This window comes from Haliotis cracherodii, unplaced genomic scaffold, assembly GCF_022045235.1.
Source record: "Haliotis cracherodii isolate W230 unplaced genomic scaffold, xgHalCrac1.p SCAF_33, whole genome shotgun sequence".
NCBI lineage: Eukaryota > Metazoa > Mollusca > Gastropoda > Lepetellida > Haliotidae > Haliotis > Haliotis cracherodii.
In genome coordinates this window covers 487869-500000 of record NW_027266290.1, presented here as the reverse complement: position 1 = coordinate 500000, position 12132 = coordinate 487869, and the positions used below count along the sequence as shown (strand labels likewise).

The 12132-nt window shown below is 39.7% G+C and overlaps 1 protein-coding gene across 1 annotated transcript; it reads right to left on the bottom strand.

Annotated features, from left to right (window-relative positions):
• Positions 1-337: 337 nt before the first annotated feature.
• Positions 338-10912, bottom strand: LOC139477371 (SAGA-associated factor 29-like). The gene is made up of 10 exons (XM_071259930.1): positions 10875-10912; positions 10439-10642; positions 8758-8842; positions 7859-7931; positions 7348-7412; positions 6710-6815; positions 6088-6273; positions 5665-5758; positions 5353-5421; positions 338-4622 (listed from the first exon to the last, which is right to left on the bottom strand). The coding sequence occupies exons 2-10, from the start codon at positions 10592-10594 to the stop codon at positions 4506-4508; spliced, it is 951 nt and encodes a 316-aa protein (XP_071116031.1). The 5' UTR covers positions 10595-10642; positions 10875-10912; the 3' UTR covers positions 338-4505.
• Between the last annotated feature and the right edge of the window lie 1220 nt (positions 10913-12132).

Here is a 12132-nt window from a genome sequence, read left to right as displayed (position 1 = left end):
GATGTGTGTAGCATGTCACACAATACTGTGATGTGTGTAGCATGTCACACAATACTGTGATGTGTGTAGCATGTCACACAATACATATGAGTGCAGCAAGTCACACAATACCTGGATGTGTGTAGCATGTCACCCAATACCTAGAAATGTGTAGCATGTCACACAATACCTAGAAGTGTGTAGCATGTCACACAATACCTAGATGGATGCCGAATGTACAACCAAACACCACAGTCACTCATTTTAGAATCCTTTTCAAGCAGTTTGCTGAATTGGTTCACAGTATTTGCAAACAACTAAAACATAACACAACATTTTTCCTTGGTCAGCTGTTCTTTATTCACATTAGCAACAGCATCAGCATGTCAAGGGTTGTGATGGACACTCAGCAACAACTGATCCATTGTTACCCAAGTGTAAGGGACAGGTTGACAGAAACAATCTCATTAAAATCAGACCTTAGTTCTCGCTACCACTAAACAAAGATCTGAAGACATCCCATTAAGGGTCACGTCAGAACGACCTTTCATCCGACCAAATGCGTGACCCGTAATGGGATGTCCTCAGATCTTTGTTTAGCAGTAGCGAGAACTAAGATCTGGTTTTAATGAGATTGTGACAGAAGTAACTGCCCAATTCACTGCATTACTTACACATGAAACCTCATCAGTCTGGCATGGTTTTCTAACTCGTATCGCCCAGATTACTTAATTTCCAGTTTACCAAATTTTGAATGATGAGTAATCATTCTCAAAGACGTTTACAGCAAGATGTCCAGATGGCGATTGTCCAGATTTCCATCTACCCCATGTGCAAAGTCGCTCATGTGGTATTCCCTGTGTTGCTGCATATGTAGCGGCTCCAATCAGGGTCTGAATAACGAGGTTTCACAGGATACCTATTTTTATAAAGTTGCTGCGTTCCTACAATCAACACTCCTTCTCAGTGTACATTCCATTTAATACTGTCATGAGAATTTGGTGTGGTTGATTACAATGTCTCCATCGTGTATTGAAGTGAAATATTGTGAAAACTCAAACACCAGCTCTTTTGCTGATGTATAGTTTTGATTTTGGAAGAATCCTTATCAGCAACATGCTTTACATAGTACACCCTGCTTGTCTGTACAGAACACTGGATATACAGGGAATATACATTGTAGATGAGTGAGTGAGTAAGTGGGTTGAGTTTAATGCCGCTTTAAACAGTATTCCAGTTCTAAACGGCGTGTCAGCTTAATGTTGGAGGTAAGCCGGAAGTGAAGTATGTCTGAAACGTTTACCATTTTGGTGAACAGACCTAGTCCTAGTTTGTCACTGGACAAACCAGGGTTTGATCATAGGTTTCTGGCATGTCCAAGAGATGCAACTCTTCACAGCAAATTGCAGCGCCTAAGATGACTAGGCCACCCTAGCCCCTTCCGTGACTCCGATCTCATATTAGCAAAACTCATAATGAGGTTGAATCTTTGAACACATGATCCATCAGACTCGGACAAGATTAAGGCAGACTTCGAAGCCTACCGCGACTTAGTCAATCCTGCCTTTTGCTGTGCAATGCATGGAAGACATTAGCAAGTGCGGTTGGGTAGCCTAGTGGTTTAAGCGTTCACTCATCACGCCGAAGACCTGGGTTCGATTCCCGACAAGGGTACAATGTGTGAAGCCCATTTCTGGTGTCCCCTGTTGTGATATTGCTGGAATATTGCTAAAAGTGGCATAAAACCATACTCACTCACTCACTCAGTGAAAACGAAACTGACTTCATTAAAACTATTCATTCTTTTGACCTTGAGTAAAAGATTAACAACATGTAGCTACAAAACATACAAATATTAGTGGCAAGTACAGAAATCATAAATACAACAGGTAACCACAGTAACTAAACAAAAAGAATACATTTGATTTCATGATTTTCAATCACATCAAAACAGCAAATATACAAAAAGGAGGGATGAGTTGAAAAAGCCATCATGATGTTCATCAGTTGTCTGTTAAACAGCTGTATCTTATGTATTGGATCATTAACACCATGCAGCCTAATGACCCCTGTAGCATTCCACATCAACACATCTGAACAATGTACAACCTCAGCAATCATGCGGATTCATAAAGATACTGTGACCATGGTGATGACAAATGAACTACATATGCTTTGTTTGTTTGTTTGTTTGTTGTTTAACGTCGCACTCAGCAATACTTCAGCTATATGCCATCAGTCTGAAAATAATCGAGTCTGGACAATACAGTCCAGTTGCTTTGTTGTTGTTGCTTTGTTGTTTAACGCCGCACTCAGCAATATTCCAGCTATATGACAGCGGTCTGTAAATAATCGCGTCTGGACCAGACAATCCAGTGATTAATATCATGAGCATTGATCCACGCAATTGGGATCAATGACATGCATCAACCAAGTCAGTGAGTCTGACCACCCGATCCTGTTAGAGGCCTTTTACGACAAGCGGAGACATCTTTTACAGCAAGCATGGGTTGCTAAAGACCAGTCCAGTGATTGACACCTTAAGCTTCGAGATACTGCAGTACAATCACATGCATCAATCAAGTCCGTGAGTCTGACCCACCCCATTGATCAACTCTTGCACAACACGCTAAGGAACAGTGTTCATGGACACAAGTCTACACCTTTTTTCAGTGCACAGATTCCACTGAGCAAAACCAAGAATCACAATCATAAAGTAATTATTTATATTGCCCAAATGTGCCATCTTTGATGGATTAGGAAAAATTGAGAAAACAATGTTACAAAATAACAGTAATTATTAACAAGATTAAGCAAGACACTTTAATAATCGATCAAATGAACAAGGCAACTGCAAACCGTGATTATAGAGAGGAACATAAATACATACTTTACTAGAAAATATTAAACAGTGACAGTATTTACTGACAGACCAAATCAAACTCTTGCCAAATGAAATAAAAAATATTGAGCTACAAAAATATACATTTGGATCGACACAAGCTAATTGTTAGCTTAACCTGAAAACCATGAAATAATAAATGTGACCCAATATTACCCACTGCAAACTAATCCTCATGAAGATATCACTGACAGTTGGCCTTAATGCATCCTCAATCATCCAGCGAATTAATCTCCAGTTTGTTTTATTGATACATATCCAGGACCAATTTCCAAACATACCTTAATTTTGACCCTTATTCAAATGGCAAAAATAGCCATTCACTGAAGTGACTGGCGGGTGTGGAAAATCCTGTGTTAAGGTAGTTTTGTTTGTTTGTTTCTTGTTTAACCCAGCACTCAGCAATATTCCAGCACTATGACGACGATCTGTAAATAATCGAGTCTGGACAGACAATCCAGTGATTGACATGATGAGCATCGATCTACGCAATTGGGATATGACATTCATCAGCGAGTGAACACTTGATCCCATTGGTCAGCAGGATTTGATTTTGGCCTATCATAGCACTAATATATTACAATGAAGCAAGACCTGGCACGATTTCAGTGGGAAAATAAGAAACGCTGTTTCTGCAAACATAGATTGTTAAAATTTGGTGTGGTCGTTCAGGCTCTCCTGTTCTCCAAGTAGTATGTGAGAAAATGTAGATGAAGTATGGCGTGTTATGTGTATGCTACAATCAGGACTACAAATGGACCTTATTTTAAGATCCATGTAAAGAGAAGAAACTTGGTTCAAATATCAAGAAATAGATTTCTTTCTTGCTGTTCACTGGCCAATTCTTGCCAAGTGTTCCACTGTTCTGACACTGCCCCTACAGCAAAATGTGACACTAATGCATCATTTTCAAAAATAATTGAGCAATGACACCATCCATAAGCATGGGCATGGTGTTGATGAAAACCATTTACTTTCAGTCCTTGTTTCATCCCCATATGCCAAGCGCCAGGCTATTTTGGGGATTCCCACCATGTTTCTGGCAAGGGATGGAATTTCAGCACCATAGATGCCTGACCTATCCTGTTCCCAGCAACAGAGTGGTCCAGAGTGAATTCAAAGAAAAATTCATCTGTCTTTCAAAAACATCAATCTATGAAAAATCGTCCTCCCAATGTGGTTAGTTTTGTTTGTGCATACTATTTTCACTAACCTATATGCTTGAGGCTGTACATAAAAGAAGGCAGAGAATAAACAACCTATAATGTATACTACTGAAAACAAGTCAAGGAACACCCCAAACTGGAAGGCATGACAGATCAAACATAGTTCTCTAACTTCTTTTGAGTAGTATAAACATCCAGTATTAACCCCGCCTCACTAAGTAAGCTTGCCATTTTGATCTTCCTTCCTGCAATCAAATATATTATATCCTGGCAGTATTTCAGCAAAATGCAATATCTTGAAACAACTCGTTTTGTTAATGTAACAAAAAATAAAGCTGTTTGAGAACCGTAGCAGGTCTGTACAAGGCCGGTCCCACAATGAACTGTGACACTTTGTCCAACACAGCTTCCAGCTGTGTTCCGCCCTGAACACATGGAGGTCACAATGGCACTGTAGCTCACTTCTTCTTGTCCTCCTTGCAGGCTATCACATATCTCTGTGCCACCATCAGCGGGGGCGAGTAGCCGTCATGGTAGGAGGTGTCCTCAAACAGCACGGAGTAGTCGTCTTGAGGCTGCAGCACAGATAAACAGCAATGAAACACTCTATGTGCTTTGTCAATATCATCTTCCCCAGGCAAGCTAGTTAACTGGCTATAAAAGTCCAGTCTCCACCCTTGCCGAACTAGACTGGAATTTGTTTGCTCGACGGTAGCGCCACCAATCATATCACTTGCATTTGCTTTAACAAAATGGCTTCAGTCAGATCAAAATTATGTAATGAAATCAACATCCGGTTTGAAAACTGCCGTACAGATTTCGGTCGATTGCAGGATTGCATGTGCAACTTAGCGTCAAAAGATATTTTCCAAATCTTTTCATGTTTTTAATAAAGATGCTCAGGAGACTTGATGCATGTCGCAAAGAAAGACCAGTTTTATTACAATATAGATCTTGATTATTGATCAGATCATCTTCACTGGGTGACAGCATCTTATTTGAAGCAAATGCAAGTGATATGAAAGGTGGAATCTAATTGGACAGTAGGAGGGACATAAAAGGGATATAACTCATAATAGCCATAGGTGGCGCTTTGATTGAGCCCTGAAATTCCAGCCTTGTTGGGCAGGGTGGAAACTGGACTCCTATAGTCAATTAACTCCCTTGCCTTGGGAAGGTGTGCTTTACCACTGCCTGTTATGCAAGGATAACCTGGTAATGATTTATGCAGCTTGAAGAGCTTGTCGTTTGTTTTCTTTGCTTATTGCTGAAGATACAGGACATATTCAACACTCATCTCCTTACCCCTTTAGGTGGTGTGTCTACAAGAGCTCTATAGAAACACGTAGTCTGTGGATACAGGGCCAGTACAAGCTGAAACAGAAAACAAACATAGTACATTTCAACAAAGAAAATTTTGCTTCATTCCACAGTTCATTTCTGGAGAAAACTCTTCAACTGATATCAACCACATGTCCCTTTCAGGTAATTATTTTCAAGGGTGGGGAGGGTAGTTCCACATTGATTTTTTTTTAAAATAACAAATGTTATATCAGGATACATGAATGATTCCAGTGAACAGATGAGTGAACAATACTTATAACTACATCCACTCACAGTGTCCTTGGGGAACAGAGCATCAGGGTCCGTCTCCGGGTTGGCCTTCCAGATGGGAAGGGGGACAACTCTCCTCCTACTGATGGAGTGACGCCTACAATAAACAGGTAATATTCGGTGACAACTACTTTAGATAAATAAAGATTGTTCGCAAGCACCAACCTGGACTCATTACTGTTTTCAATATTGCTTATCACTACATCCCGTAAACATGGCAAAATTGCTCGGATAAACAAGTGGTCGATTGCATGAACCCATTGATGCAATATCTCCATGGAAACCAAAAAATAATAATATTTCAACATGCTCAGAACATGTATGCAACATATATGGTCCCATAAATAAAATAATCATATTCATAATCGCTTATGGTTTTTAAGAAAGTTTATGATGATTGATCTCAGAATACTTTTTTCAACTCACTCTTTCCCCTCCTCCGCATCAATGTCATCCACTTCGTATTTATTGGAAGATGAATTATATGAAACGACTTCGGCAAGTATCCAGTTTTCCTCTCCATCCTGACCTTTGACCCTGGCTGCCACCTTGTTGCTGGACTTGGCAACGTAATTATTGTCTGCCGACACAGCTCCACACAACGGCGGCGGTCTGAAATATTTAGTTTGAGAAGTGCTACAAATAAAACAGCCTGAAAATGTGTTCATGTTCAATTGGTTTAGGACAAACAAAAAATCAAACTGCCCTACCCTCATGATTTAAAGGAGAACTATGCAAATTTGAACCAAGTCCCTCATTTTGTTTGTCTGCTAGTTCAATTTAATGATGTTTATCAATCTACCAGTTGATGATAACACAGAGATGTTTCACACAGTAGAAGGCGACTAACGGGATCGGGGAGTCAGGCTCACTGACATGCTTCATGCTTGTCATCGTATCCCAATTGCATAGATGGATGCTCTTGATGTCAGTGATGCATTGTCTGGTCCAGACTTGATTATTTACAGACCGTTGTCATATGACTGGAATATTGCTGAGTGCAGCATTAAACAACAAACAAACAAAACATGTGACTACAGCTACCCACTTTTCCCCTGGCTTGCTGACCCACAGCGGTAGAGTGACGGCGTTTTGCTGCAACATCGTCATGAGAACACCACGGCGCATGATCTGCTTCGGTCGATCAACATCCCCTAAAAATGATTGATCATGAAAAGCTCTTTTACACAGGGTAAGCGCTTATGAAGTATACAGTGAGAATAGTTGTAGTAGAGTTACCTCCCCTTTTCACACAAAACTACCTTCACCACAGGGAAAACTGCCCTGCAAACACAAAAGAGCATCAACTGTACGTGTACATCAAAAGAGCCTTAATATTTATTTAAGATTTGACTTCAATATTTTTGTGGGTTATGGAAGCATAAATGTGAAAACCTATGTGCACTTTGCATAAATCCGCATTTTTAATCATGAACACAAAAATACTGTTGAAAAACAATGTGATATCTGTGAAACCCTTCAACCCAATAATGCAACACAAGCCACACTCGTATTATCAGTCAATCAGGAAACACTAACAGTAGTCTGTTAGCAGGTGAGACCCTATTATTTTTGTTTTATGGGAACTCGAAATCAAATGTCACCGAATCACTTGCAATTTATTCATAAAAACATACTCTCCTTGCTTTACAGTTTCTAGTGATACTATGAGGTGCTTTTTCTTACCATGTCTTTTGTCATTCTGAATGGATTTGATCTCACTGATCTTGTCCAGTGCCTTTCTCAGTAACCTAGAAATACAACAAGTAACAGGAAAGGTGTCAGTGAGAGGACACTGATGCGTGTTAGCGCCCAATGTTGTTGGACACTGATGTATTGCAGCAGCCTGTAAACAATCAATAATGGGCCTGACAAAACATTGCATAAACCATGATGATTAGCTTACATCTGCCTGATGAGGTGAATTGCGATTATATCCTCGATTATTGGACTTTTATAGCAATGTGTGTGCATGCATGTGTGTGGATGCTTGTACTAGTCCAGACCACAGTGCTAGCCCACACAGATACAATGCCCTAAATACCAAGAACTGGACAGGGTAACAAGTCCGAACTTTTAACATCTTTTGGTTATTCATTTTCAAGTTCTTTTCAAGGCAAAATCTAAATTCAAGTCGTTTACAAGATAAACATTAAAATTCCAGGTGTTTTCAAGGGGCTTGTGTAAACAGTCTTACTCAGCCTCAGCCTCCGCATCCTGCATGGCTGTGTTGTAGAGACCACGCAGCTTGTTCTTGTAGTAGGGAGTGACTGAAACACAGAGAGTAGTTGACAGACAATGATACATCTGGTATGGTTTGAAACTCTTATTCCGTCGACACCAACTTAATGTGGACAATAACACATGTCATCATCAGATCACAAATCGCCCCAGTCCCCGCAATAGCAAAAGGCATCACTTTGGATGAAACATCCTTCATGGGTTATGAATCTATGCTCCGGAAACGAAATACGGACGAACAGACCAGATAATGACAATCATATGCTGGGGGATGTTAAAATTGGAAAAATCTAATCTGTAAGCATTATTTTTTCTACTCTGCTGAATGTTATATGTTCATCTTGTACTCTTGTAAAAAAAATACAACATGTTTAACTCAATGACAAAAGGTTACAGTGGGTTTAACATGTTTAACAACTGGACAAGCTTAACTAACACTATAAACAATACTCAGCATCTTCCCGAGGCAACTGACCATAGAGGTCCAGTTCCACCCAATCAATATCATGAACCGAAACCAACATCCGGTTCGCTGTGCAGATTCCAATCAAGTGCAGGATTTACTGAACATGTGTACCGTCAACTCAGGGTTGACGTATATTTTCTTAATCAAGGCGCTTAAGTAGTTTGATGCACTTTGCTCGGCAAGACATGCTCTATTACAATATAGATCTTGATTATCAATCGGACAGCCTTGACTACCATTTTGTTTGAAGCAAATGCATATCACATTATAGGTAGAATCTGATTGGGCTGCAGAAGGGACAGACAAGGGACATAACTCATAATAGCCACTGGCAAGTAATGAAAAGCATCTGTGAAAGATAAAATGTTCAACAATGTCAGCAAACTCACATGATTTGTTCCTCTGTTCCTGCTGCATTCGTTCATGGGTTTTAGAAATATTGGTCAAATTGTGCTCACTACGGTCACGCTCTTTCTGAAAAGGAAGACAAAGTATCAGATAAATGCCTCGTCAGAGGCAATGGTGTTGCAATGATACCCATGGTAGAAGAGAGAGAGAGAGATCAAGCACCCCTCTACGATCATTAGGGTTGGTACCTGTATGTTTTTACTTATGTGTCTGAACAATTTGTTTCATGAAAGCATCATGCAACAGTTAATTTTTTGGTGGCAGAGAATTTCTTTTTATTCAACAGGCTGAAGCATAATTATATCTTTCAATCATCAATGATCATGGCCAAGCATTACTCATTATTTCACAGAAATACTCCAGAAAGGGTGTTCATAGATAGCAACTCTACGAGGAATAAGATTCAACGTGTTCAAGTAAATATCAAAATACATTTCGAAACTACGAGCTAAATAAATATCGTGCATATTATACGCACATTCTAATTCAGACACATTTAGTGTAACAAGACGGTTGTTCCGATTGAACATTTTAGTCAGGCATCAGTTACCTCCCTTTATTGGCTTGTCGACCAGTCACTTGTACGCGAGACGGTTCGCGCAGTTTCGAAGAAAGTAAAGATGTTTCAACGCGATGGAAAATGGGTGTGCATTGGTGTGTGTGAAATAATTTATATATTTTGTAACTCTACGATGAATAAGCTTTTAGAAAATACTACATGTTAGTGTCTGAATAATATGTACATAGGAGAAAATCGCTGACAAAAACAGAACATTTTGCCCGATTTTTGCCCCAATTTGACCGTTTATTATTTTTTAATGACATTTTTTTCATGTCATTCGATAACTAGTATAATGATCAATAACTGTACTTAATTTTGTTTTATTATTTTCACAAATAACGCTTGTAGAGACATTTTTGTGCAACATGCAGAAATCCATGGTCCACTGACAGGCCGTCACACATACGAGTGACCCCCTCTCAGGTGGTCACTTGTATGCGAGACGAGATAGCCGTCTCACTGACACGTTACGTCCTCTACTGATCATATTTCGGGTGGTCAGACTTGCCGAGTTGGTTGGTGCATGTCATCGTATCGCAATTACGTAGATTGATGCCTGTGATGTCAATCACAGGACTGCCTTGCACAGACTCAAATATTTACAGATTGCCGTCACATAGCTGGAACATTGCTGAGTGCAGTGTTAAACAACAAACAAAATGTAGTGTGTCTTCTTGACATGCTGAATGTTATCCACGAAAATAGTGTCGATTTTCCAGACAAGCTGCTCTGGCGTCATTGAAATATAGTACCCAAGCAAATCTCAGTTTGCTTGCACTAAGTTTTCTACCCATGTGTTTAGATATATGTAAGAATTATCACGACTCTTTTTGCACTTTGGTTGGTTCGCCGCACTCAGCAATATTCCAGCTATATGACGGCAGTCTGTAAATAATCAAGTCTGGACCAGACAATTCAGTGATTGATATCATGAGCATCAATCCATGCATTTGGGATCGATGACATACATCAACCAAGTCAGGGAACCTGACCACCCGATCCCGTTAGTCGCCTCAGGCACTTTATCAAACAACTACACCCAGTTGTTCCACCGACCTGATAGACTGAGGTCAAGTCGTTTCTATTTCACATAGTGTTACCTGCACTTCATGTATGAGACCAAAGAGTTCTTTTAACAGCTCCTTGATTCTGATTTCAGCCACTTGTCCTGTGTTAGCGCCCGGCGTCTCCTGTCCCGGACTCCCACCCGGGCCACCCCCGGGACCTCCGCCAGATGAGGTCTTGCTCCGACCCATCTCAAACTGAGCTTGTAATTCGTGTTTCAACCTCTAAAAATCCATATTCTGAAATAAAGCACGGAATGAATAAGGCAATGTCTTCCGCACTACCGACGCTGGTTTGTAGATGACAGTGCTACTATTTTTTACTCAACAGTCAAGTCCTCCGACGTGCTAAATTTGTCGTTAAAACTATACGATGTAACGCGCAAATATAAAAGTAGTTAACTGGCAGAATCAAAATGAATCACAATGAAGCGTTAGTTAATTTTAACTCATTCTGACTTTGATTGCTTACCTCGGCTTCTTTTGCCGCAAGCCAGACCGGAAGTTTACTACAACACGGTGTGTATGTAAGAGCAATTTTCATTGGTCCAACAGCAATTTGCTAAAAATGGAAAATAAGCTTTAAACGAAATGAAAAATAGAATAAAAAACACAAGAGAATTGTTATACATGTGTCGCATACAACTATGTATTTAATCGACAAACAGTTAATAAGAGAAAAATCCCCTGCTCTTTTGGTGTTTTTGTTCAGTTTAATTCTGTTTTGTATCTTGTGAGCGGAATCTGAATGCACAGGGTCAAATTTGCTAATTTTCAGATATTTGCTACGTTATTTTTACTTATCTCCCATCAACCAGAAATGGGATAACGCCTTTAAATCTACAAATAATGGAATGTTAAGATTTTATTTTGGCTGGTGATCGTACATCACATTTCTAAGTTGTAAGCAGAATCTGAATACAATGAGCCAGAGACCATATAATATGGTCTCTGAATGAGCCATTACTGCTAATTTAAAGAGATTTTTTTACTATTGCTCATATCCACTGGACCAGAAATGGGACACGCCTTTCACACGTACAATTAAAGGAATACTATTTGCTGTTGACAATACAATCTTATAAGCATATATATACTTAGGGGTCATAGTCCAAGATTGATATTGATAATTATTGATTATTGATTATTTATTCACCATTGTATTACGTATTCAAACCATGCAGAAGTGGCATAACACCTTTAATTAGGATCTATAAACTGTGGAATATTTATAATTAATTTTAGCTGATGATAGTGGTTAGGACTACAAACGTATTAGCAAATATTGAGAGAGGTCATGCATGATTGGGGGCGGTCGGGTAGCCTAGTGGTTAAAGCGTTCGCTCGTCATGCCGAAAACCCGGGTTCGATTCCCGACATGGGTACAATGTGTGAAGCCCATTTCTGGTGTCCCCCGCCGTGATATTGCTGGAATATTGCTAAAAGCGGCGTAAAACCATACTCACTCACTCACTCATGCATGATTGATATTTTCATAGTGATTATTATACGAGCATGTGTGTCATACTGATTTTTCGAAAGGAGTGTCAGAATTCAGATTTTTTACATTTACATACACACATCGTCGGCTGTCTGCTTCCTAAAACACTGAGGTAACCATACGCATTTCTGTAGGGTCTCTAGATTTTACTGGTGGATGTGTGTATGAGCCGTCATATCAGTCTTACTCTTCGGTCTGTTGGTTTTAAATTTACACACGAAACTTCTGA